The 26,561-nt window shown below is 36.7% G+C and overlaps 1 protein-coding gene across 1 annotated transcript in view; it reads left to right on the top strand.

Annotated features, from left to right (window-relative positions):
• The window catches only part of FOXJ3 (forkhead box J3), a gene marked incomplete at its 5' end in the record, with an annotated part of 112,753 nt that overhangs the window by 79,552 nt on the left and 6,640 nt on the right, over positions 1-26,561 (top strand). The window contains 5 exons of the mRNA XM_007453019.1: positions 5,144-5,272; positions 7,455-7,629; positions 10,843-11,259; positions 12,506-12,607; positions 12,993-13,184. Coding sequence (XP_007453081.1) covers positions 5,144-5,272; positions 7,455-7,629; positions 10,843-11,259; positions 12,506-12,607; positions 12,993-13,184 — 1,015 coding nt within the window. The remainder of the gene's footprint in view (positions 1-5,143; positions 5,273-7,454; positions 7,630-10,842; positions 11,260-12,505; positions 12,608-12,992; positions 13,185-26,561) is intronic.

A 26,561-nucleotide genomic window follows, 5' to 3' on the forward strand; every position in this document is an offset into this window, starting at 1 on the left:
TCAGAATAACTAGGAGGACTTGTTAAAACCCAGATTACTGGGCCCTACCCTGAGAGTTTCTGATTCTCTAGGTCTAAGTTGGGGTCTGAAAAATTGCATTTCTGACACGTTCTCAGATACTGGTCATGTACCGGTCCAAGTTCCTTACCTTATGAACCACTGCTCTAGGTTACTACAAGAATAAAAAGAATATTACCAAGTAAGGAAAAATAATAAATCCTTGGTTAATCCAAAAGTAGGCAAGAAAGGGCTTCCCTGGTGGCGCAATGGTTGAGGGTCTGCCTGCCGATGCAGGGGACACGGGTTTGTGCCCTGGTCCGGGAAGATCCCACATTGCAGCGGAGCGGCTGGGCCCCTGAGCCAAGGCTGCTGAGCCTGCGCGTCCGGAGCCTGTGCTCCGCAACGGGAGAGGCCACAACAGTGAGAGGCCCGTGTACCGCAAAAAATAAAAAATAAAAAAATAAAATAAAATAAAAAAATGTAAATCTCTTTAAAAGATAACTGTGTAAAGCAAAAATTACAAAAATGCATTGTGGGTTTATAACACATAGAAGTAAAATATATGACAGCAGTGTTGGGGCAAGGAGAGGAGAAATGAAAGTTATGAAAAAAGAAAAAGTTTAAAATTTGGGAAGGCAAAAATAAAGCCATCGTTCACAGAAGACATCATTATTCATATGGAAAATTCAAAAGAATCTACAGACAAACTCTTGGAATTAATAAGTGAATTTTACCAAGGTGTCAATATTAGATCAGTGTTGGATTTTAGAAGTCAGTTATTTTTCTGTGTATTAGTCATGGACAGTTAGAAAATACAATTTAAAAGATAATACTTACATTAGCATTCAAAAACATCAAATACAGAGACACCTCATTTTATTGTGCTTCGCTGTATTGCGCTCCCCAAATATTGGGCTTTTTACAAATTGAAGGTTTGTGGCAACCCTGTGTTGTCAGCTGATGGTTAGCATTCCTAACCAATAAAGTATTTTTAAATTAAGGTATATACATTGTTTCTGTAGACATAATGCTATTGCACCTTAATAGACTATAGTACATTGTAAACATAACTTTTATATGCACTGGGAGACCAGAAAATTCGTGTGACTTGCTTTATTTCAATACTTGCTTTATTGCAGTGGTCTGGAACCAAACCTGCAATCTCTCTGAGGTAGCTAGGATTAAATGAAAGATGAACTCTGCTCACAAAACTATAAAAAATTACTGAGAGAGAACAAAGGGTGTATAAATAACTAGATACATAAATTTCATAGAGAAGATTATTGTAAAGAAGTCAGTTTTTCCTGAGTTTATCTACAGATATAATATCCCAATCAAAATTCCACAGTGCTTTTTTTAGGGGAGGGAAGATAGTAGGAAATGACCAGCTGATTTTGAAAGATAAATGAGACTCCAAATGGTAAACAGTAGTTGAAGAAAATGTTGAAGAAAAAGATAAAAGTTAGAGGATTTATACTTCCAAATATCAAGAGTAAACCTACAATAATTGAAAGTGTAATATTAGCATAAGAATAGACACATAGAATTATGGAACAGAGTTCAGTGATGTCTTTCAACAAATGGTGCTGAATCAATAGAAAAGTGAGATTTTTTTCATGCACAAAAATCAATTTCAGATGGATTTGAGACCTTAATATAAATGATAAAGTTCTCAGTTGGATGAAAAAGAATATGTTTTAAAAAGTGGAATGAAGAAAGTAATAAAAGATTAAGAGCCGATGCTAACGCAACACACAACAAAGCTTTACGTAATCCTTTAGCTAAATTTACTGCAAAAGGACAGAGAAGGATATATATACGTTGTATGAAACCAGTCATTAATTGTAGAAGTCTGTATGTGGTTACCTGTAACAGGAGATATGTGGATGGATAATGACTGGCTGGTGAATGATGATTGGGAGAGTTCATGAGTGGGCCTTCTGGTGTGCAGGTATGTTCTGTATCAGTGGTTCTGTGATCTGTGGACACTTGAGTAACCAGTACCCTTTTGGGGATTCCATGATAATACTAAAATGCTATTTGCCTTTTCCTTTATTTTTGTGTTTTCACAGATGCAGCAAAAGCAATAATACGTAAACATTAGCACAAGTCAAGGCAGTGACACCTGACTGTACTAGTAGTCATTGTATTCTTCACAACCACACACCCTTCAGATTAAAAAAAAAAATACTAGTTAAGAATATCCTTGGTGATGCAGGAAAAATAATTTTATTAAATTGTGACCTTTGAGTAAACATTTTTAAGAATCTGTGTGGTGAAATGGGAAGTACGCATAAAACACTTAAACTGTGTATACCGAGGTACAATGGTTGCTTCAAGGAAGAGCATTTGTGTTGAACTAGCCACTTTGTTCATGGGGCATTGATTTTACTTGAAAGAACAACAGACACTATTATTCAGATTTGGGTATTTGGCAGATATTTTCTTGAAAATGAATAAAATAAGCCTCTCACTTAAAGGAAAACAATTGACAGTATCTCTTGCCAATGGTAAAATTTGAGCTTTTAAGCAAAACATACAGGTTCGGAAAACTTATATCCACCACAGTGAGTCTGATAGCTTCACAGTCTTTACACACTTTTCCAATGAGATTATTGGTAATGTTAACAAGTGTGATGTTTTGATGTTGTGTAATGAAATATGTCAATATTTGGAAGATCTGCATAACTTAGTGAATGATATTTTCCAAATGACCAATGCATAATGTTATAAAATCATGCATGGGTAAATGATCCATTCAAAGTCCGAGATGGAAAGTGGATTATAATGTAAAAGAGTATGAAAATTTTATTCATATGGTTTCAGATTTTACATTGCAACTAATCTTTAAAATATTGTCACTTGTCATATTTCTGTGTAGTATCAAAAAAGACTATCCACAGTTATCTGAAAAGTCTGTTAAAATATGCTTCCTTTTTCCAAACACACACACACATATATATGTATATATGATGCTGGGTTTTCTTTCTATACTTCCACCTAAACAACATATTGCAACAGATGGAATGCAGAAGCAGATATAAGAATCCAGCTGTTTCCTGTTAAGGCAGGCTTTGAAATTTACAAAAATGTAAAACAGTGGCACCCTTCTAACTTTACTTATTGAGAGAAAATTTTTTTTTGTTGACATATAGTTCTGTTTGTAATAGTTATTTTTAGGTTAGTATTTAAAATTTTTTAATTTCTAATATGCCAGTTATTGATAAATATATCAAACAAAAGCTTCTTGACTCCTTAATATTTAAGACTGCAAAAGGGTTCTAAGATCAAAGTTTTGAGAATTGCTATTGATTACATGATTCCATGAGTATGCCCATTTTATAATTAATAAACTATAACAACTCGTGTATTTTCCTCTCCATAATATGTTACATTTTAATAAAAATCTTATCCTCCTTAGCTATGAGGATTTGTCCAAGATGGTGGGAAGTATTTCTGACTTGACTGATAGGTAACTAATAGGTACTGATAGGTAACTGATAGGTAACTTAGTTACTGATAGGTAACTAAGCAGCCAGCAGAATGACCATGGGATGCTTCTAATTTGCTGATATTGTATTGCTTAAGAACCCATAAAGGGCTTCCCTGGTGGCGCAGTGGTTGAGAGTCTGCCTGCCGATGCAGGGGACACGGGTTCGAGCCCTGGTCTGGGAAGATCCCACATGCCGCGGAGCAACTGGGCCCGTGAGCCACAACTACTGAGCCTGCGCGTCTGGAGCCTGTGCTCTGCAACAAGAGAGGCCGCGACAGTGAGAGTCCCGCGCACCGCGATGAAGAGTGGCCCCCACTTGCCACAACTAGAGAAAGCCCTCGCACAGAAACGAAGACCCAACACAGCCAAAAATAAATAAATAAATAAATTTATTAAAAAAAAAAAAAAAAAAGAACCCATAAGGTTGAGTTTTTTAAAAAATGAAATTTACACTGGAAATATTGACCAGAAAAATCTTTGCCATAGTTTTATTTTCTCTCATTTTTCCTTATACTCTTTTCCCTTATTAGTTCCTAGACACATAATTGTTCCTAGCTGATGTGAATGTGAGACAGTTTGGTTTTGCCTTGAGTATTGAGGCATATATGCCTAGTTTTCCAGGTTTTAGCCTCTTTTGGCAAATGAGCATTGAGCATGACCCCATTTTCAGCACAGACAGAAGGGTGTTAATAGCTCAATTGGTTATTAAATTCAGCAAGTATTTTTTATGTGTATACTGAGTAGAAAACATTACGCTGCTTATGATTATTTATTGGGGAACTCAAGTTGCTAACAGTCTAGTAGTGGATAAAAATTAGATAAAAATTAGTTACACCATAAAATCAAAAGTATTAATTTTTCCCATGAAAGTAGGAGCATAGAAAGGAAAATTGGTAGTAGCATCTGAATGGAACTTTAAAGGATATTTAGACTAGTTCTCTGTTTTAAAAATATCTTTTTTGTTGTTGTTTCTAATTAAAAATGGTAATGCACATTATAAACATACTCAAGCATTGTACAAATATACACTGTCAGTGACAGAAGTCTTCAGGAATACCCAGCCCCCTGCCAGTTAACCATTGTTAACAGTTTGATACATAGTTCTTTCATGTCTAATGCATATGTTAGCATATTATTGTTATTTTAAAAATCAGATCACATATTTGTGATTCTGCAATTGTGTTGGGCAGTTTACAGTTTTCAATATTATAAACACTATGTTGCCTAAATTCTATTTTTTGTGTTCTTTTTTTTTGATGCCTAAGATTTTGAAAGAAGAAAACTGATTTTGCTTAAAGCTTGAGTAAAAATAAGTTTATGCATTATAGAAATATTTAACAGTAAAAATCTGTTATAATCCCCTCTTATTAAATGTCGATGAACTAATTATACCTTTTAGAAAATTGAATTTATGTACCTCTGGATGGGATATATCCTTTATTTTGAAAGTAAATTATCAATATTTCATGGTGAACATGGAGTGAGCGGTGTAGAGCATGGATTTGGGGTAGGTAAACACCAAAGGAAAGACCAATAACATTTTGTTTTCCTTCCATCTACTAGGTTAGTTGTATTCTTGTAGAGTTGCTTAAAAAGTACTTTTTATAGTAGGAACTACTTATTCAAATGTTGCTGTTCTTTTCCTTGTAGGTAACATTGTACAACACTGATCAGGATGGTAGTGATAGCCCACGCAGTAGCCTTAACAACAGTCTCTCAGATCAGAGTTTGGCATCTGTTAATTTGAACAGTGTTGGAAGTGTGCATAGTTACACACCGGTAAGTCTTGGTGAAGTTAACTCCTTTGTTGAGTACTCATTTAGAGCTTAAAATGGAACCAAACGTAATTGAAATACAAATAAAAAGTGAAGATGTATATTTCTCCTGATCAAATTGATCATTAGCTTAGATAAGTAGAGCAGATTTCTATTATATTCTAGCAAGTTAGATACAAATGTGTTGTTGTACTATGTTATATATTTTGGTCTACTTCATCTGTTCTCTGTCCAAGTGAAACACAATTGGAATATGGAAAGAATTTTTACTTTAGTCTTCTAAAGCTGTGTTTAATGATATTTTACAGTCCTTGGTAAAAGAGCTTAGAGGATATGTATATCACCTAGTTTCCCAGAAGCAGATCTAAGAAGGGGATTCTACAAACCGCAGAGGTTAGGATGACCTGGTACTCAGTTGTTAACCAGTCTTGTATTTTCAGTTTGGGTCTGGAAAACAAAGCTATGCTATAAAGGGACCTGTGTGAGTGTTTTTGCTCCTGTGCTGACCCTTCCCTTATCTGATAATTCTTTTCAAATCATCTTGCAACTGTTCTCCCGGGTAGACAGAACAGAGCCCGAGAGAGCCATACACCACACTGTTCATGGTATAAATTTGATCTCATCAGATCGCTCCCTGTTCCAAGATGAATAATAGGTAAAAACTTTACACAGAAAAAAGATATAAGGGGGATGGGGGACCTGAAATAAGAAAATAACACGAGGGAAACAGAAATTCAGAGAGCAGTTTTAAAACTCACCTTGAATGTAGGAGAAAGAAGACAACGCAAAACTGTTAACAGTGCTCTGGGGGAAAAATTTTTTATATTTTTCGAGAATGCAGAAGAAACAGTTAAAGGAATACCAGTTATGTAAAAGAATATGGAGACTTGCGAATTATAGGTGTCCCCAAATAGTTGGTACAGAAGCAGTTTTCAGAAGAAATAGAGAACAAAAGGGTTACTGAGTTCTAAGAAAAGTTAATGGGAAAAAAACTATATCTAGACACATCATGACAAATTTTTAAATTTCAAAAGTAATCATAGATACTCTAGCAGAAGAAATAAGGTACATTCAGAGAAACACAAATCATACCTCTCTTCCATAATACTAAATGCCAGAAAATGATGGAACACTTTATACAGAGTGTCAAGGGAATAGATTTGGAATTATAAATATTATGCCCACCAAATTTTCATTCAGTTGTGAAGTCAAGAAAAAGACATTAATTCTTTGGTACACAGAGTTTAGAAAGCATCCTACCCTTGTTTTCATGCACCCTTCCTGAAAAACATTACATATTTAGCTGATCAGGTGGTGAATTAAAGTACTTAGTAATGATGAAGTCATGTGCCAGTGGTGGAGCCATTCCCCTACACAAAGCTCATATTTTTCCACGTCATTGTAGACTCCTTGTGAGCATCATTTTGAAAGGCTGCATAAATTTATAGCCAGTGTTCATATCTTAATTTTTTCAAAACACTAAACCAAATGGTAGTTTGTTACTGCTTGGTATGATCTTTAAGATATATTGCTGATCATGTTTTATTTTATTTCTAGTTGTGCTGTCTTCAGAGATAATTCTTATTTTTTAGGTGTTCATGGTGCTCTTTTTCCTTGCATAGCTCGAGGCCCTGATCTATTCTGTTTTTCTCAGAATCTCCTTTGTCTTTTACCCTTCATTTCTTATTTTCCTTAAGTTTCATTTAAAAAAGAAAAATTTACCTACAGTGAAGAGTTAGGTGTGTTGAAGTTCCTTGCTGCTTTGGGCAGTGCCATACAACCTGACTCACAGTATTTGAGTTTAAATACTTAAAGATTAATTGAATAAATGAATGAGAAATGTTAGTAGTTTCAGAGTATAGTGAGTTTGAGATGAAATTGCTTCTGTGGAAATCAAGATGAAGACTCCACAGAAACTGGAAGGGTTCCAAGCTTAGCTTATCACTTATTATGACCTTGGGAAGGTCCTTTAACTTGGAATTCTTCCCCCCTACTGTGAAATGTGGAGGTTGGATTAGATTTCTGAGATTCTTCAAGACCTAAGTTAACGATTGGAAAGCCAGACAGGGAAGTTAATTCCTTTGGATTCTAATAACTGTTCTGATATTTCCAGTTTTATATCATATCTAATAAACCAATTCTGATATAGAGCTACTAAATTAGTAGTTTTTTTCTTTTAATGTTAGGTGACAAATCATCCAGAACCAGTCTCTCAGTCATTAACTCCTCAACAACAGCCACAGTACAACCTTCCAGACCGAGACAAACAACTACTTTTCTCAGAATATAATTTTGAAGATCTCAGTGCCTCATTTCGGAGCCTTTATAAGTCAGTTTTTGAGCAGTCACTTAGTCAACAAGGTGAGTTTTTTAATACCTGTTCTGTAATTTTTTATTGAAATTTTTTAAAGAATTATTTTCACATTGCAGCTGTTATAGTTCCTTAATCTTAGAACATTACCATCATGATAAGGATTGAAGGTTCTTTGTGCCTTTACTATAGTCTGTATATATTTTTATCATAGCACAAGAATGGCAGATAAATCTATCTCTTCATGCATGCCTACTTCGTTTGATTACTAGTGGTGTCCTGAAGCATTGTGTTAAAGGATTCTGATACTGCATTTATGCCATGTGGGAAAGACTGCCATGATTAATTAGTGATGTCTAGCATGTCAAGTGTTTGAGTGGTAAATGTTGCACCACAAGAACAGATGTGCCTTGCTTTTTGTTCTGACTGCTGTTAGCAAAGAGATAACTTTTGGAATATGGTAGCACCAAATTTGCAATTTCATGTATGGCACTTATAAGTGAACACATTGGTTAGTGGTTATTATTTTGTACAACATACTTAAGTCAGATTTAACACTAAAAGTGATACTGGTTGAGATGTACTATTATCTCAACCAAATGCTAGATTGTTGCTATTATGTATTACTGTCCTATTAGCTGCTGGTTTAATTTTTTTTGTTTTTGTTTGTTTTGTGGTACATGGGCCTCTCACTGTTGTGGCCTCTCCCGTTGCGGAGCACAGGCTCCAGACGTGCAGGCTCAGCGGCCATGGCTCACGGGCCTACCCGCTCCACGGCATGCGGGATCTTCCCGGACCGGGGCACGAACCTGTGTCCCCTGCATTGGCAGGCGGACTTTCAACCACTGCGCCACCAGGGAAGCCCTCCCCTGCTGGTTTAATTTTAATCAGAGTCATTTAATAGGATCAAGGTGTCTTGTTCCACCATAGAACAAACACTAGTCAGAAATTGTTGGGAACTCAAACATTGAAGCATTGCTTTGTTTGGCAGATTGACTACTTATACCCCAACTCAGAGGGTTTACCTCACGGCAGTAGACAAAATAGACAAAAATCCCTGCCTTTAAAGAGTTTACATTTTAATACACATCATTGTCAGATATTATGAAAGTTAATGTTATATGTAAGTGTTATATATATTGATGAATATCAGTAGTTTGTTTAGGAAGTTGGTTTTCTGGTTAAAGTGTCATGTATTTTCTCAAATTTTATATTAAATTTTCTATAAAAGTACAAAAAAATAGAACTAAGACTTTGCTAAGCAGATCCAGCTTTGCTGATCATAGTAGAAAAATACTTGCTTTGAAATAACAATGGCGACAGTTTCTGAAACCCATAATGCTATTTCATTACACTAATAAAAAAAGAAAAGAATATCGATAGGAATTCTGGGTTCTAGTCCAGGTTCTACCATCAAGTCAACTGAGTTAACTTCACCTCTTTAGACCTAAGCGTTCCCATTGTACAGTGAAGATTAGACTAGATCAGTGCTTTCCAAATTGTTCTCTTTGGAACTGTTGGGTTTTCTGGAGGTTTCAGAGAGAAGGGTGCAGATGAAGAGGGAGACCTAACAGGTTTCTTTTCATGGGTTCCCAGAAAACAACTTTACATTTATTAGTTTTACATACTGGGCTTCTGAAAGACGTTTTGTTTTATTTTAAAAACAATTTGGGATTAAAAATGTTGGTAGAGGGCTTCCCTGGTGGTGCAGTGGTTGAGAGTCCGCCTGCCAATGCAGGGGACATTGGTTCGTGCCCTTGTCCAGGAAGATCCCACATGCCGCGGAGCAGCTGGGCCCGTGAGCCATGGCTGCTGAGCCTGCGTGTCCGGAGCCTGTGCTCCGCAACGGGAGAGGCCGCAACAGTGAGAGGCCCGCGTACTGAAAAAAAAAAAAAAAAATGTTGGTAGAGATTATATCTGGGTGCCCTCTTAAAATGTTAGGACTTTATTGGAAATAGATAATGAAATAACTGCTTTCTTTCATCTTATTGTAGTAACCCTGTAGATTCCCTGTAAATGACATTTTTCCCAGGGTTAAGGCAAGCACTTTTATTAACACTTCTACCTATAAAACCTTAATTTATTATGTTTTGAGATTATCTTATAATGTACTCTGATATAATTTTACTCCTAATAACAAGTATGAGAATACTTTTATTTTTGTTTAAAATTTTTGATTCTTTTATTGACTGACAGTATGGTATGGGACTTTATTTTCATTTCATTTAAGCAAAACTTTTTTGTGTTTGGTTCAGCAAAACATTATATGTTATCTTCTGGGATATGAAAATAGTGTAGTTATATAGAACCACATGTTGCAATAAGGTTTGTTAAAGTGAGTGCCTACCTGCAAACCAAACATACATTATTTTTAACATTAAGCACTTCTGGCCTAATCATCATTATCATCATAGCGGCTAATATTTACTGAGCTAAGCCTACAGCCTGCGCTTGTACCATGGCATGTAATCAACAACTCTACGAAGCAGGTACTATTATCATACCCATTTATAATCGAGGTAATTATGGCTTGGAGAGGTTAATAATTCTCCAGAGTTACCAAGTGTGTAAATTATAGTGCAGAGATTTTAATTCCTCTTTTCTGGTGTTAAGAAATATGTAATCTTAACCCCTAAACTGTGTCTGTCTCAAGAATGTTCCATAAAAGTAATGAAAAAGAGCAGTGGAGATGTTTTGCTTAATCTTAAGGATTCTAGCCATCTTGGACTTAAAGTTTTTGGAGTAGTCAGAGAAAGAGATCAGAAATAACTGGGCGTTATTTCTACCCTCCTCTTTTGTCAAAGGTCTTCAGGCCTATAGAGAACCATCCTCAATGTGACCCAACACCTCTCCCACTTCTCCCTTAACATTTTACTCATCTTTCAAGACTCAAGCCAGATATTGCCTTTTCAAGGAAGGCTTCTCTGTATTCAGAGCCCCTTCCTAGGTAAAACGGGGAAGAAGCAGAGTTCCTGTATTCCCTCTGTATACTTTTGCCTTAGTATTTACAGTGTTGGACGTAATCTCCTCAAGTGTCTGTCTCTTCCACTGGACCATGAGCTACTTGAGGGCAGAGGATGATGTTTTTTTCTTGGTAGCCCCAGAGCCCAGGGTATGGTGGATACTCTATCAGTACTTGCTAAACTGAACCAAAATTGCTTCCTGACAGCTTATACCTTTGCTCTGTAAATAATTTTGCAAATGTTTGTCATAAGGTATAACTGAAATCTGACCATCAGTGATCTTGCTTTGTCTGTTTTCAGGTTTGATGAACATCCCTTCTGAATCTTCCCAGCAGTCCCACACTTCTTGTTCCTATCAGCACTCTCCTGGCAGTACAGTGAGCTCTCACCCACACAGCAACCAAAGCAGCCTGACCAACAATCATGGCAGTGGCCTCAACACCACAGGCAGTAATTCGGTTGCACAGGTCTCACTGTCCCACCCCCAGATGCACACACAGCCGTCTCCACATCCGTCCCATCGACCGCATGGTTTACCACAGCATCCACAGCGTCCCCAGCATCCAGCACCACACCCGCAGCAACACAGCCAGCTCCAGTCCCCTCACCCCCAGCATCCCTCTCCACACCAGCACGTACAGCACCATCCGAACCATCAGCACCAGACGTTAACACATCAGGCACCCCCTCCCCCACAACAGGTATCCTGTAATTCTGGTAAGTTTTTGTCTTCTGACGTGTGTTTGGCTAACTGTGAATTTGGATCTGTTATCTGGGGCTTATATATATTTTCTACCAGTACTCTTCTTATCCATCTTCTTTTGTGTTTCCTTGCCATAGTCCTAGAGTTGTTAAGTCCTTCAGTCTATAGATTCACCTTTTTTTTTTTCTGTACGCGTGCCTCTCACTGTTGTGGCCCTCCCGTTGCGGAGCATGGGCTCTGGACGCGCAGGCTCAGTGGCCATGGCTCACGGGCCCAGCTGCTCTGTGGCATGTGGGATCCTCCCGGACCGGGGCACGAACCCGCGTCCCCTGCATCGGCAGGCGGACTCTCAACCACTGTGCACCAGGGAAGCCCCTGGTTATTGTCTTGATTACAATTTATGTGGTAACATAGGCAAACTCAGCAACCCCTGCAGGTTTTGGTTTTAACTCTTTTGTCCTTCTGGAAAACAAGTGTTTTCGTGAGCGTTTGAAAGAAGAGTGGAATGCACAGTCTGTCTGCGATCTATTGTGATTTAGTGTGGTATAGAAGAAAGAGTATAGATTTATGTCTGAAAGACCTGTATTCGAATACTCATTATGGCTTTTTATGACCTTTGGTGCATTAACTCTTTTGGTCTTATTATTTTGTTAGCTGTAGAACAACACTGGTGTACAGTGTTGTTATGAAGATCATATTGAGGATACAAAATATGAAATGCCCGGTCTAGTACCTTGCATTTACATATTCAGTGAATGTTCCCACTTTTTCTTCCTTTGCATATTCCTGCCAAGTATTTCATTTAGAATGATAGATTCATACCCTGATTTTAAAAGAAAAAAAAATGTCTGTTGCTCTTAAGATAGGTCTTGATGGTTTCTGGTGAGGTGCTTAACTGATATTGCTCACAGACCAGGCAGTCTCTGCACTGCAGAACTCCAGAGGGTACCACAGACATAGACTACAAGGTGAATGGGGCCTCTTGGAATGGTGCGGAGTACAGCTGGGTTCAAGTCTTGGATTCATCGTAGTGGCCTTGCTAAGTCATGCCTCCTCTCTAGGTTCAATTTCTTTTGTTTGTAAAATGCAGGGAGATAATACCTTTCCTGCCTGTCTCACAGAGCAGATTGCCCCAATGCATGATATAATGGGTTTGAATCCATTTGTAAAACTGAATAGGGATCGGCCAATATCAGGAGTAAGGCCAGCTCAAACTTCCGCTATCCAAGATTTATAAGACTGCCGATATTATTTTTATAGGTGTTTCAAATGATTGGTATGCAACACTTGATATGCTAAAAGAAAGCTGTCGAATCGCCAGCAGTGTTAATTGGTCAGATGTAGACCTTTCACAGTTCCAAGGTGAGTATTGGTTCCTTCTGACTTATAACCAAATACACATATCATGTGTTTTTGAATAGATTTTAAGTCTCTTTTTAGTGGAAATAAGTATCTCCTTATATAGTGTTTCTTTTGCAGTTGGTAGTATGCTTAAAAACAACACTTTGCAAAATTCATAATGAAGCCTTTCAGCCAGTTGATGTAGTGGAGGTTCATAGACGAGTTCTGAAGGAAATTTGGCCACATTTAAAAGAATCAGATTTTGAATAATTTTTAAAATGTCATTCTTCATTGCATGGGCAGAAGATTACCAGTGGAAATTTTGAGGGCTGGAAAAAAGAAGTGCTATTTTCTTTGCAGTGTTTGCAGAACCATGCTAACTGTATTTCTAATGCTTTCCTCATAGGTTTGATGGAGAGTATGAGACAGGCAGATCTCAAGAACTGGTCTTTAGATCAGGTTCAATTTGCTGATCTCTGTTCTTCTCTTAATCAGTTCTTTACACAAACTGGCCTTATCCACTCACAGAGTAATGTTCAGCAGAATGTCTGTCATGGTGCCATGCATCCAACAAAACCTTCCCAACACATTGGAACAGGTATGGATTTAATTATCTTCTTGATTTTCTCTTTTTCTCATTCATATGAAATTCAATAACTGTCTGGGGCAACTTGATATGTTGTTAATGATAGCAGTGATCCATTTATATCTTTTTATTTCTAAGGAATGAAATCAAGTAATTTAAGATATATCTTAGAAAAATTGAGATAAAAGAGACTGTATATTTTTCTGTCATGATTTACATGATTATTTTATTGTTTATAATTGGCTTTCCTTTGTGAACTTTAACCTTTCAAGTTACCGAACAAGAATTAAATGTCTTAAAGATATGTACATTTTAATTTTAATAAGAACATAGTTATGAGGTGTTACCAATTTAAATTTATATAGACTTGCAATGAAAATCAACATATCTTTATATATCTTCTAAGAATGTTAAAAAAAATTAAAGTTCAGAGTGTATGTGAAGAGTATACATAACGGTAGTCTCATTTATGTTTTACTCTGAACTCAAAATTTGTGCTTTGTATTTTTTCATCTCACTTTCTTCCTTTATTTTTTACCCTTGTAGCCATCTCATTTACTCTGATTGCAGAGTCTACAGTTTTCTCAAGTTTACATTCTGTGTTTAATATCCAAGTTCTTTCTCTCTTCATTTTAATTTCTTGATGCCTTTATCTCCAAGTTGACTTCTTTTCTGTACATTGTCTTGTTTTTAGAGTTGATGCTAAAAAGCTCTCTTTTCTATCCTGAGTGGCTTCCTTCAGTCATTATCCTAAATTATTTCACATACTTGGTCTTTCTAAGTTCTCAAGATCCCTAGTCCTTTTTGTGAAATCTCCATTTGTTTCTTTTCATACAAAAGAAACCTTCCATCTTTGCTTCTTCCACTTGAATAGCTTACCTAACTTGAAAATCTCAGTGGTTGTGTGATTTTGGTGACTTATTCATTTCATAAATCATATTCATAGAGGAGCCTCATTTAATGCCTGGCATATATAGGAGGTACTTAGTATTAACTGAATTTATTGAATGCCCTCCATGTGCCAGATACTAAGCCACTAAACTTTTTTTTTTTTTAATAACTCTTTAGCTTTCTCTCTCTCTCTCTCTCTCTCTCGTCACTTCTTTTTTGGTTCCTGTTAAAATAAATTTCAAAAACTTTATTTTTATTGTAAAATACACAAAAAATTCACTGTCCCAGTCATCCTTAAGTGTGCAGTTCAGTGGTATTTAAATACATTCATAATGTCATAATGTTGTGCAATTATCAACACCATCCATCTCTGTAACTCTTTTCATTTTTGTAAAGCAGATACTCTATACTTATTCAACAAGACCTCTCCACCCATTTCATCCCTTCACCAGCCCGTGGCAACCAACATTCCACTTTTTGTGTCTTGAGTTTTAACTATTCTAAGTACCTCGTATAAGTGGAATCATACAATGTTTGTCTTTTTGTGGCTGTCACTTAGCATAATGTCTTCAGGGTTCATCCATATTGTAGCATATGTTAGAATTTTCTTCATTTTTAAGGCTGAATGCATGTATAAGGCTATTTTTAAGGCTATTGTATATATAATACATACCACATTTTGCTTATCCATTCATCTGTTAATGAACACTTGGGTTGCTGCCATGTTTTAACTATTGTGAATAATGTTGCTGTGAGCATGAGTGTACAGATATTTTCAAGACCCTGCTTTCAATTATTTTGGGTATATACTCAAGTGGAATTGCTAGATCCTATGGTAATTGTATGTTTCATTTTTTGAGGAACCATCATACTGTTTTTCGCAGTAGCTGTACCATTTTACATTTCCACTAACAGTCATAAGGGTTCCATTTTCTCTATCCTCACCAACATTTGTTATTTTTTTTTTAATAGCTTTGCCCATTTCTTGATTGGGTTTTTGTTGCTGCTGAGTTTTAGGAATTCTCTATATTTCTGGGTATTAACTCCTTACCAGATATATGATTTGCAAATATTTTCTCCCATTCTTTTGTTTTCTTTTCTACTGTGTTGTTAGTGTCTTTTTTTTTCCTTCTTTTGTTGTGTATGCCTTTGGTATAGTATCCAAGAAATCATTATGGAATTCAATGTCATGAAGCTCTTGCCCTCTGTTTTCTTCTAAGAGTTTTAAAGTTTTAGGTCTTACATGTAAGTCTGACCCATTTTGAGTGAATTTTTGTATATGGTGTTATGTAAGGGTCCAGTTTCTTTTGTGTGTGGATATCCAGTTTTCCTATTACCATTTCTTGAAAGACTGTCTTTTCCCCATTGAATGGTGTTGACACCTTGTCAAAAATCATTTTGACTATATATGTGTGTATTGCTGGGTTCTCTGTTCTGTTCCATTGGTCTTTATGCCAGAACACTGTCTGACTGTAGCAGCTCTGTAGTAAGTTTTGAAATCAGGAAGTGTGAGTCTTCCAGCTTTGCTGTTCTTTTTCAGGATAGTTTTGGCTATTCACAGTCCCATGAGCTTCCATATAAATTTTAGGATGGGATTTTTTATTTCTGCAAAAAAAGTCATTGAGATTTTTGATATGGATTACATTGAATCTGTAGATTGCTTTGACATCTTAACAATATTGTCTTGCAGTCCATGAATATGAGATGCATTTCTGTTTATTTATGTCTTCTTTAATTTCTTCAGCAATGTTTTTTAGTTTTCATTGTACAAGTTTTTCATCTGTAATTAATTTATTCCTGAGTAGTTTATTCTTTTAGATCTCATTGAAAAATGGAATTGTTATTGTAATTTCCCTTTTAGATTGTTCATTGTTTGTATATAGAAATGTGACTGAATTTTGACTTTGTATCCTACTACTTTGCTGAATTCATTTATTCTAACAGTTTTTCTGTGAGTAATCTTTAGGGATTTTTATGTATGAGATTATATCTGTGAACAGAGATAAATTTACTTCTCCCTTTTTAGTTTGGATGCCTTTTATTTCTCTTTCTTGCCTAATTGCTCTGGCTAGGACTTCCAGTACTGTGTTGAATAGAAGTGGTGAAAGCGGACATCTTTGCTTTGTTCCTGATCTTAGAGGAAAAGCTTTCAGTCTTTCACCACTGAATATGAGGTTCACTATGGGATTTTCTTACATGGCTTTTGTTATGTTGAAGTAGTTTCCTTCTATTCCTAATTTGTTGAGTGTTTTTATCATGAAAGGTGTTGACTTCTGTTGAATACTTTTTCTGTGTCAGTTGAGATGATCATGTGGGTTTTTATCCCCTTCATTCTGTTAATGTGGTATATTACACTGGTCAGTTTTCATATGTTGAACTGTTCTTGTATTCCAGGAATAAATCTCACTTGGTCATGCATGGTGTGCATAATGCTTCTATCATGTTACTGAATTCATTTTGCTATTGTCTTGAGAATTTTTGCATCAAGGTTCATAAGGGATATTGGTCTGTAGTTTTAGTTCTTTAAATGTTTGGTAGAATTCACCCATGAAGCTATCAGATCCAGGGATTTTCTTTGTACAGGAAATTTTTGATTAAGTATTCAATCTTCTTATTCGTTATAGGTCTATTCAGATTTTTGTCTTTCTTCATGATTCAGTCTGTGTTGATTTTGTGTTTCTAGGAATTTGTTTCATCTAAGTTGTCCAGTTTGTTGGTATACAGTTGTTCAAAGAACTCTCTTATCCTTTTTATTTCTGTAGAATCAATAGTAATGTCACCACTTTCAATTCTCATTTTAGTAATTTGAGTCCTTTTTTCTTAGTCCATTTAGTTAAAGGTTTGTCAGCTTCGTTGATTTTTTTTCAAAGAACCAACTTTTGGTGTTAAAGATTTTTCTCTAATGTTTTTATGTTCTCTATTTCATTTATCTCTGCTCTAATCTTTATTATTTCTTCCTTTCTGTTAGCTTTGGGTTTGGTTTCTTCTTCTTTTTTAGGTCTGTTTTTTAATGTAAGTCTTTATAGCTATAAATTTCCCCCTTAACACTGCTTTTGCTGTTTCCTGTAAGCTTTGGTATGTTGTATTTTTGTTTTCCTTCATCTCTAAGTATGTTCTAATTCCCCTTGTAATTTCTTCTTTAATCCATTGGTTAAGTGTGTGTTGTTTAATTTCCACAGATCTGATAATTTTCCATTTTTACTTCTGTTTTTGATTTCTGACTTCATCCTGCTGTGGTCAGAGAAGATACTTTGTATGGTACCTATCACTTAAAATCTATTGAGACTTGATTTATAGCCTAACATATGGTCTGTTCTGGAAAATGTCCCATGTGCACTTGAGAAGAATGTGTTTGCTGTTGTTGTTGGGTAGAATGTTCTATATATGCCTGTTAGATCAGGTGGATTTATTGTGTTAAATCCTCTATTTGCTTATCTTCTGTCTGGTTAATTCTATCCATTATTGAGATAATGGGTATTTAAGTCTCCAACTGTAATTGTAGAGCTGTTTATTTCTCCTTTCAGTTCTGCCAGTTTTTGCTTCATATGTTTTGCAGCATGTTATTAGGTGCATAAATGTTTGTAATTGTTCTGTCTTCTTGCTGTATTGCACCTTTTGTTGATATATAATGTCCTTCTTTGCAAGAAGACATCTCTTGTAACACTTTTTGATTTAAAGTCTATTTTGTCTGGTATTAGTACAACAATCCCTGTTCTCCTTTGGTTACTATTTGCATGGAATATCTTTTTTCATCCTTTCACTTTCAATCTGTTTGTGTCTTTGGATCACAAAGTGAGTCTTCTATAGTCAGCATATGGTTGGGTCATGTGTTCTTATCCAATTCTGCCAATTCTGTCTTTTGATTGGAGGGCTTAATCCATTTATATTTAAAAGAATTACTGGTAAGGAGTGACTTCTGTATTTTGCTATTTCTTTGCTGTGGCTTGTAGCTTTTTTGTCCCTTATTTCCTGCATTACTGTCTTAGTTTGTGTTTAGTTGATTTTTTGTAGTGAAATGTTGAAATTCCTTTCTCATTTCTTCTTGTGTATGTTCTGTAGCTCTTTGTGGTTACCTTGGGGATTGCATTTAACATACTAAAGTTACTACACTCTAATTTAAATTTATACCAATGTAACTTCTATAACATGCAAAAACTCCGCTCCTTTTTGGCTCCACCTCCACCTCTTTTGGTTGTTGATGTCTCAAAATTACATTTTTCTACATTGTGTGGCCCAAAACATATACTAATAATTATTTCAAATGCATTAATCTCTTAAATCATGTAGACAACAATATGTGAAGTTACAAGCCAAAGTTACAATAATATGAGCTTTTATACTAATAGTTTTTAGAAAACATTTTAGCCTCTTAAATCATGTGTAGAACAAAAAGTGGAGTCAAAAATCATTGTTACGCTAATGCTGTCTCTATAATTGCCCACATATTTACCTTCATTGAGATCTTTACTTTTTTCATACGGCTTTGTGTTACTGTGTAGTGTCCTTTCATTTCTTCCTGCAGGACTCTCTTGAGCATTATCTTCCGAGGCAGGTCTAACAGTAACAAACTCTCTTAGCTTTTATTTATCTGGGAATGTCTTAATTTCTCTCTCACTCTTGAAAGGACACTTTTACCAGGTATAGGATTCTTTGTTGACACTTTTCTTTTAGCACTTTGAATAGACTGGCCCACTACCTCTGGCCTGTAAAATTTCTGATGAGAAATCTGCTTATAATCTTATTGAGGATCCCTTATATGTGACAAGGCACTTCTCTCTTGCTGCTTTCAGGATTCTCTCTATATTTTGGCTTTTGAAAATGTGATGATAATGTGTCTTGGTGTGGGTCCCTTTGACTTCATCTTACCTGGAGTTCGCTGAGCTTCTTGGATGTTTATATTCCTGTCTTTCATCAAATTTGGGAAGTTTTTGGCTCTTATTTGTTCAGATATTCTTTCGGCCCCCTCTTCTCTCTCTTCTCCTAGGACTCCCACAATGCATAATTGGTCTGCTTGATAGTGTCTCATAGGTCTCTTTGGCTCTGTTTGCTTTTCTTCAGTCTTTTTTTTTTCTGTTAATCAGCCTTGATAATTTCCATTGTCCTATCCTATCGTCACATTTGCTGATTCATTCTTCTGCCTGTTCTTCTTTGAGTCCCTTAGGTGAATTTTTAATTTCAGTTATTGTACTTTTCAGTTCCAGAATTTCTTTTTGGTTTCTTTTTATGTTTTCTGTCTCTTTGTTGATATTTCATTGTGTTTATGCATTGCTTTCTTAATTTTCTCCACATCTTCCTTTAGTCTTTGAACATCTGTAAAGTTGTTTTAAAATCTTTGTGTAGTAGATCTGCCATTAGGATTTTTTTCAAGGACAGTTTCTGTGGATTTGTTTTTGCTTTGAATGGGCCATACTTTCCTGTTTATTTTTATGCCTTGTGATTTTTTTGTTGTTTTTGTTGAAAACTATACACATGAATCTATTAATGTGGTACCTGTGGAAATCAGATTCTTCCTCTTCCCAAGGGTTTGCAGGATTTTGTTACTGTTTTGTTTTTTTTGATTGTTACAGGTTATCCTTGTGCTGAGGATCAACTTAAGGTTTAAACTTAAGATCTTTTCAGGTTTTCTCTGAGCCTGCGCTTTTTTTTTTTGGCATGGGTGGTCACGTTCTAACTTTCCCTGCATATGCAGTTGTTTTTCAGTATTCTAGTCTTTTTTTTTTTTTTTAACATCTTTATTGGGGTATAATTGCTTTACAGTGGTGTGTTAGTTTCTGCTTTATAACAGAGTGAATCAGTTATACATATACATATGTTCCCATATCTCTTCCCTCTTTGTCTCCCTCCCTCCCACCCTCCCTATCCCACCCCTCCAGACAGCCACAAAGAACCGAGCCGGTTTCCCTGTGCCATGCGGCTGCTTCCCACTGGCTATCTACCTTACGTTTGTTAGTATATATATGTCCATGTCTCTCTCTCGCCCTAACACACCTCACCCTTCCCCCTCCCCATATCCTCAAGTCTGTTCTCCAGTAGGTCTCTGTCTTTATTCCTGTTTTACCCCTAGGTTCTTCATAACATTTTTTTTTCTTAAATTCCATATATATGTGTTAGCATACGGTATTTGTCCTTCTCTTTCTGACTTACTTCACTCTGTATGACAGACTCTAGATCTATCCACCTCATTACAAATAGCTCAATTTCGTTTCTTTTTATGGCTGAGTAATATTCCATTGTATATATGTGCCACATCTTCTTTATCCATTCATCCGACGACGGGCACTTAGGTTGTTTCCATCTCCGGGCTATTGTAAATAGAGCTGCAATGAACATTTTGGTACATGACTCTTTCTGAATTCTGGTTTCCTCAGGGTATATACCTAGTAGTGGGATTGCTGGGTCATATGGTAGTTCTATTTGTAGTTTTTTAAGGAACCTCCATACTGTTCTCCATAGTGGCTGAACCAATTCACATTCCCACCAGCAGTGCAAGAGTGTTCCCTTTTCTCCACACCCTCTCCAGCATTTATTGTTTCTAGATTTTTTGATGATGGCCATTCTGACTGGTGTGAGATGATATCTCATTGTAGTTTTGATTTGCATTTCTCTAATGATTAATGATGTTGAGCATTCTTTCATGTGTTTGTTGGCAGTCTGTATATCTTCTTTGGAGAAATGTCTATTTAGGTCTTCTGCCCATTTTTGGATTGGGTTGTTTATTTTTTTGTTATTGAGCTGCATGAGCTGCCTGTAAATTTTAGAGATTAATCCTTTGTCAGTTGATTCATTTGCAAATATTTTCTCCCATTCTGAGGGCTGTCTTTTGGTCTTGTTTATGGTTTCCTTTGCTGTGCAAAAGCTTTGAAGTTTCATTAGGTCCCATTTGTTTATTTTTGTTTTTATCTCCATTACTCTAGGAGATGGGTCAAGAAGGATCTTGCTGTGATTTATGTCATAGAGTGTTCTGCCTATGTTTTCCTCTAAGAGTTTGATAGTTTCTGGCCTTACATTTAGGTCTTTAATCCATTTTGAGCTTATTTTTGTGTATGGTGTTAGGGAGTGATCTAATCTCATACTTTTACATGTACCTATCCAATTTTCCCAGCACCACTTATTGAAGAGGCTGTCCTTTCTCCACTGTATATTCCTGCCACCTTTATCAAAGATAAGGTGACCATATGTGCATGGGTTTATCTCTGGGCTTTCTATCCTATTCCATTGATCTATCTTTCTGTTTTTGTGCCAGTACCATACTGTCTTGATTACTGTAGCTTTGTAGTATAGTCTGAAGTCAGGCAGCCTGATTCCTCCAGCTCCATTTTTTGTTCTCAAGATTGCTTTGGCTATTCGGGGTCTTTTGTGTTTCCATACAAATTGTGAAATTTTTTGTTCTAGTTCTGTGAAAAATGCCAGTGGTAGTTTGATAGGGATTGCATTGAATCTATAGATTGCTTTGGGAAGTAGAGTCATTTTCACAATGTTGATTCTTCCAATCCAAGAACATGGTATATCTCTCCATCTGTTTGTATCATCTTTAATTTCTTTCATCAGTGTCTTATAATTTTCTGCATACAGGTCTTTTGTCTCCTTAGGTAGGTTTATTCCTAGATATTTTATTCTTTTTGTTGCAATGGTAAATGGGAGTGTTTTCTTGATTTCACTTTCAGATTTTTCATCATTAGTATATAGGAATGCCAGAGATTTCTGTGCATTAATTTTGTATCCTGCTACTTTACCAAATTCATTGATTAGCTCTAGTAGTTTTCTGGTAGCATCTTTAGGATTCTCTATGTATAGTATCATGTCATCTGCAAACAGTGACAGCTTTACTTCTTCTTTTCCGATTTGGATTCCTTTTATTTCCTTTTCTTCTCTGATTGCTGTGGCTAAAACTTCCAAAACTATGTTGAATAAGAGTGGTGAGAGTGGGCAACCTTGTCTTGTTCCTGACCTTAGTGGAAATGCTTTCAGTTTTTCGCCATTGAGGATGATGTTGGCTGTGGGCTTGTCATATACGGCCTTTATTATATTGAGGAAAGTTCCCTCTACACCTACTTTCTGCAGGGTTTTTATCATAAATGGGTGTTGAATTTTGTCAAAAGCTTTCTCTGCATCTATTGAGATGATCATATGGTTTTTCTCCTTCAATTTGTTAATATGGTTAATCACATTGATAGATTTGCGTATATTGAAGAATCCTTGCATTCCTGGAATAAACCCCACTTGATCATGGTGTATGATCCTTTTAATGTGCTGTTGGATTCTGTTTGCTAGTATTTTGTTGAGGATTTTTGCATCTATGTTCATCAGTGATATTGGCCTGTAGTTTTCTTTCTTTGTGACATCCTTGTCTGGTTTTGGTATCAAGGTGATGGTGGCCTCGTAGAATGAGTTTGGGAGTGTTCCTCCCTCTGCTATATTTTGGAAGAGTTTGAGAAGAATAGGTGTTAGCTCTTCTCTAAATGTTTGATAGAATTCGCCTGTGAAGCCATCTGGTCCTGGGCTTTTGTTTGTTGGAAGATTTTTAATCACAGTTTCAATTTCAGTGTTTGTGATTGGTCTGTTCATATTTTCTATTTCTTCCTGATTCAGTCTTGGCAGTTTGTGCATTTCTAAGAATTTGTCCATTTCTTCCAGATTGTCCATTTTATTGGCATAGAGTTGCTTGTAGTAATCCCTCATGATTTTTTGTATTTCTGCAGTGTCAGTTGTTACTTCTCCTTTTTCATTTCTGATTCTATTGATTTGAGTCTTCTCCCTTATTTTCTTGATGAGTCTGGCTAATGGTTTATCAATTTTGTTAATCTTCTCAAAGAACCAGCTTTTAGTTTTATTGATCTTTGCTATTGTTTCCTTCATTTCTTTTTCATTTATTTCTGATCTGATTTTTATGATTTCTTTCCTTCTGCTAACTCTGGGGTTTTTTTGTTCTTCTTTCTCTAATTGCTTGAGGTGCAAGGTTAGGTTGTTTATTCGAGATGTTTCCTGCTTCTTAAGGTGGGCTTGTATTGCTATAAACTTCCCTCTTAGAACTGCTTTTGCTGCATCCCATAGGTTTTGGGTCGTTGTATCTCCATTGTCATTTGTTTCTAGGTATTTTTTAATTTCCTCTTTGATTTCTTCAGTGATCACTTCGTTACTAAGTAGTGTATTGTTTAGCCTCCATGTGTTTGTATTTTTTACTGCTCTTTTCCTATAATTGATATCTAATCTCATGGCGTTGTGGTCGGAAAAGATACTTGATATAATTTCAATTTTCTTAAATTTACCAAGGCTTGATTTGTGACCCAAGATATGATCTATCCTGGAGAATGTTCCATGAGCACTTGAGAAAAATGTGTATTCTGTTGTTTTTGGATGGAGTGTCCTATAAATATCAATTAAGTCCATCCTGTTTAATGTATCATTTAAAGCTTGTGTTTCCTTATTTATTTTCATTTTGGATGATCTGTCCATTGGTGAAAGTGGGGTGTTGAAGTCCCCTACTATGAATGTGTTACTGTCGATTTCCCCTTTTATGGCTGCTAGTTTTTGCCTTATGTATTGAGGTGCTCCTATGTTGGGTGCATAAATATTTACAATTGTTATATCTTCTTCTTGGATCGATCCCTTAATCATTATGTAGTGTCCTTCTTTGTCTCTTCTGATAGTCCTTATTTTAAAGTCTATTTTGTCTGATATGAGAATTGCTACTCCAGCTTTCTTTTGGTTTCCATTTGCATGGAATATCTTTTTCCATCCCCTTACTTTCAGTCTGTATGTGTCTCTAGGTCTGAAGTGGGTCTCTTGTAGACAGCATATATATGGGTCTTGTTTTTGTATCCATTCAGCCAATCTGTGTCTTTTGGTGGGAGCATTTAGTCCATTTACATTTAAGGTAATTATCGATATGTATGTTCCTATTCCCATTTTCTAAATTGTTTTGGGTTCGTTATTATAGGACTTTTCCTTCTCTTGTGTTTTTGTCTAGAGAAGTTCCTTTAGCATTTGTTGTAAAGCTGGTTTGGTGGTGCTGAACTCTCTCAGCTTTTGCTTGTCTGTAAAGGTTTTAATTTCTCCATCAAATCTGAATGAGATCCTTGCTGGGTAGAGTAATCTTGGTTGCAGGTTTTTCTCCTTCATCACTTTCAGTATGTCCTGCCACTCCCTTCTGGCTTGTAGAGTTTCTGCTGAGAGATCAGCTGTTAACCTTATGGGGATTCCCTTGTGTGTTATTTGTTGTTTTTCCCTTGCTGCTTTTAATATGCTTTCTTTGTATTTAGTTTTTGACAGTTTGATTAATATGTGTCTTGGCGTATTTCTCCTTGAATTTATCCTGTATGGGACTCTCTGTGCTTCCTGGACTTGATTAACGATTTCCTTTCCCATATTAGGGAAGTTTTCAACTATAATCTCTTCAAATATTTTCTCAGTCCCTTTCTTTTTCTCTTCTTCTTCTGGAACCCCTATAATTCGAATGTTGGTGCGTTTAATGTTGTCCCAGAGGTCTCTGAGACTGTCCTCAGTTCTTTTCATTCTTTTTTCTTTATTCTGCTCTGCAGTAGTTATTTCCACTATTTTATCTTCCAGGTCACTTATCCGTTCTTCTGCCTCATTTATTCTGCTATTGATCCCATCTAGAGTATTTTTCATTTCATTTATTGTGTTGTTCATCATTGTCTGTTTCATCTTTATTTCTTCTAGGTCCTTGTTAACTGCTTCTTGCATTTTGTCCATTCTATTTCCAAGATTTTGGATCATCTTTACTATCATTATTCTGAACTCTTTTTCAGGTAGACTGCCTATTTCCTCTTCATTTGTTAGGTCTGGTGGGTTTTTATCCTGCTCCTTCATCTGCTGTGTGTTTTTCTGTCTTCTCATTTTGCTTATCTTACTGTGATTGGGTTCACCTTTTTGCAGGCTGCAAGTTCGTAGCTCCCGTTGTTTTTGATGTCTGTCTCCAGTGGCTAAGGTTGGTTCAGTGCGTTGTGTAGGCTTCCTGGTGGAGGGGACTAGTGGCTGTGTTGTGGTGTATGAGGCTAGATCTTGTCTCTCTAGTGGGCAGGTCCACGTCTGGTGGTGTGTTTTGGGGTGTCTGTGGACTTATTATGATTTTAGGCAGCCTCTCTGCTAGTGGGTGGGGTTGTGTTCCTGTTTTGCTATATGGTTGGCATAGGTTGTCCAGCACTGTAGCTTGCTGGTCGTTGAGCGAAGCTGGGTGCTGGTGTTGAGATGGAGATCTCTGGGAGATTTTCGCCGTTTGATATTATGTGGGGCTGGGAGGTCTCTTCTTGACGAGTGTTCTGAAGTTGGCTCTCCCACCTCAGAGGCAGAGTCCTGACTCCTGGCTGGAGCAGCAAGAGCCTTTCATCCACTCGGCTCAGAATAAAAGGGAGAGAAAGTAGAGAGAATTAGTATAAGTAGGAGGAAATAGGAAAGAAAGAAAGAAAGAAAGAAAGAGAGGAGGGAAGGAAGGAAGGAGGGAAGGAAGAAAGAAAGAAAGAAGAAAAGAAAGGAAGAAGGCAAGAAGGAAAGAAAGGAGGGAGGGAGGGAGGAGGGAAGGAAGGAAGGAATGAGGGAAGGAAGGAAAAAATACAGAAAGAAAGAAGATACAGTAAAATAAAATAAAGTATAATAAAGTTATTGAATTAAAAAAATAATTATTTAGAGGAAAAAAAAAAGGGAAGGATAGAACCTTAGGACAAATGGTGGAAGCAAAGTTATAGAGACAAAATCTTACATAGAAGCATACACATATACCCTCACAAAAAGAGGTAAAGTGGAAAAAATCATAAAACTTGCTCTCCAAGTCCACCTCCTCAATTTGGGACGATTCGTTGTCTCAAAAAGGGAAGGAAGGAAGGAAAGATAGAAAGAAGGTAAAGTATAACAGAGTTCTTTAAATTAAAATTAATTATTAAGAAAAAAATTAAAAAAAAAAATGGTCGGATAGAACGCTGGGACAAATGGTGGAAGCAAACCTATACAGACAAGATCTCACACAGAAGCATACACATACACATTCACAAAAAGAGGAAAAGGGGAAAAAATCATAGATCTTGCTCTAGAAGTCCGCCTCCTCAATTTGGGATGATTCGCTGTCTATTCATGTATTCCACAGAGGCAGGGTACATCAAATTGATTGTGTAGCTTTAATCCGCTGTTTCTGAGGCTGCTGGGAGAGATTTCCCTTTTTCTTCTTTGTTCTCACAGCTCACAGGGGCTCAGCTTTCGACTTGGCCCTGCCTCTGCGTGTAGGTCGCTGGAGGGCGTCTGCTTTTTGCTCAGACAGGACGGCGTTAAAGGAGCCGCTGACTCGGGGGCTCTGGCGCTCTCAGGCCGGGGGCAGGGAGGGGCACGGAGTGCGGAGCGGTCCTGCGGCGGCAGAAGTCGGCGTGACGTTGCCCCAGCCTGAGGCCCGCCGTGTGTTCTCCCTGAGAAATTGTCCCTGGATCCCGGGAACCTGGCAGTGGCGGGCTGCACAGGCTCCCCGGAAGAGGGGTGGGGGCAGTGACCTGTGCT

The sequence above is a fragment of the Lipotes vexillifer genome, unplaced genomic scaffold (genome assembly GCF_000442215.2).
Source record: "Lipotes vexillifer unplaced genomic scaffold, Lipotes_vexillifer_v1.1 scaffold683, whole genome shotgun sequence".
Taxonomy (NCBI): domain Eukaryota; kingdom Metazoa; phylum Chordata; class Mammalia; order Artiodactyla; family Lipotidae; genus Lipotes; species Lipotes vexillifer.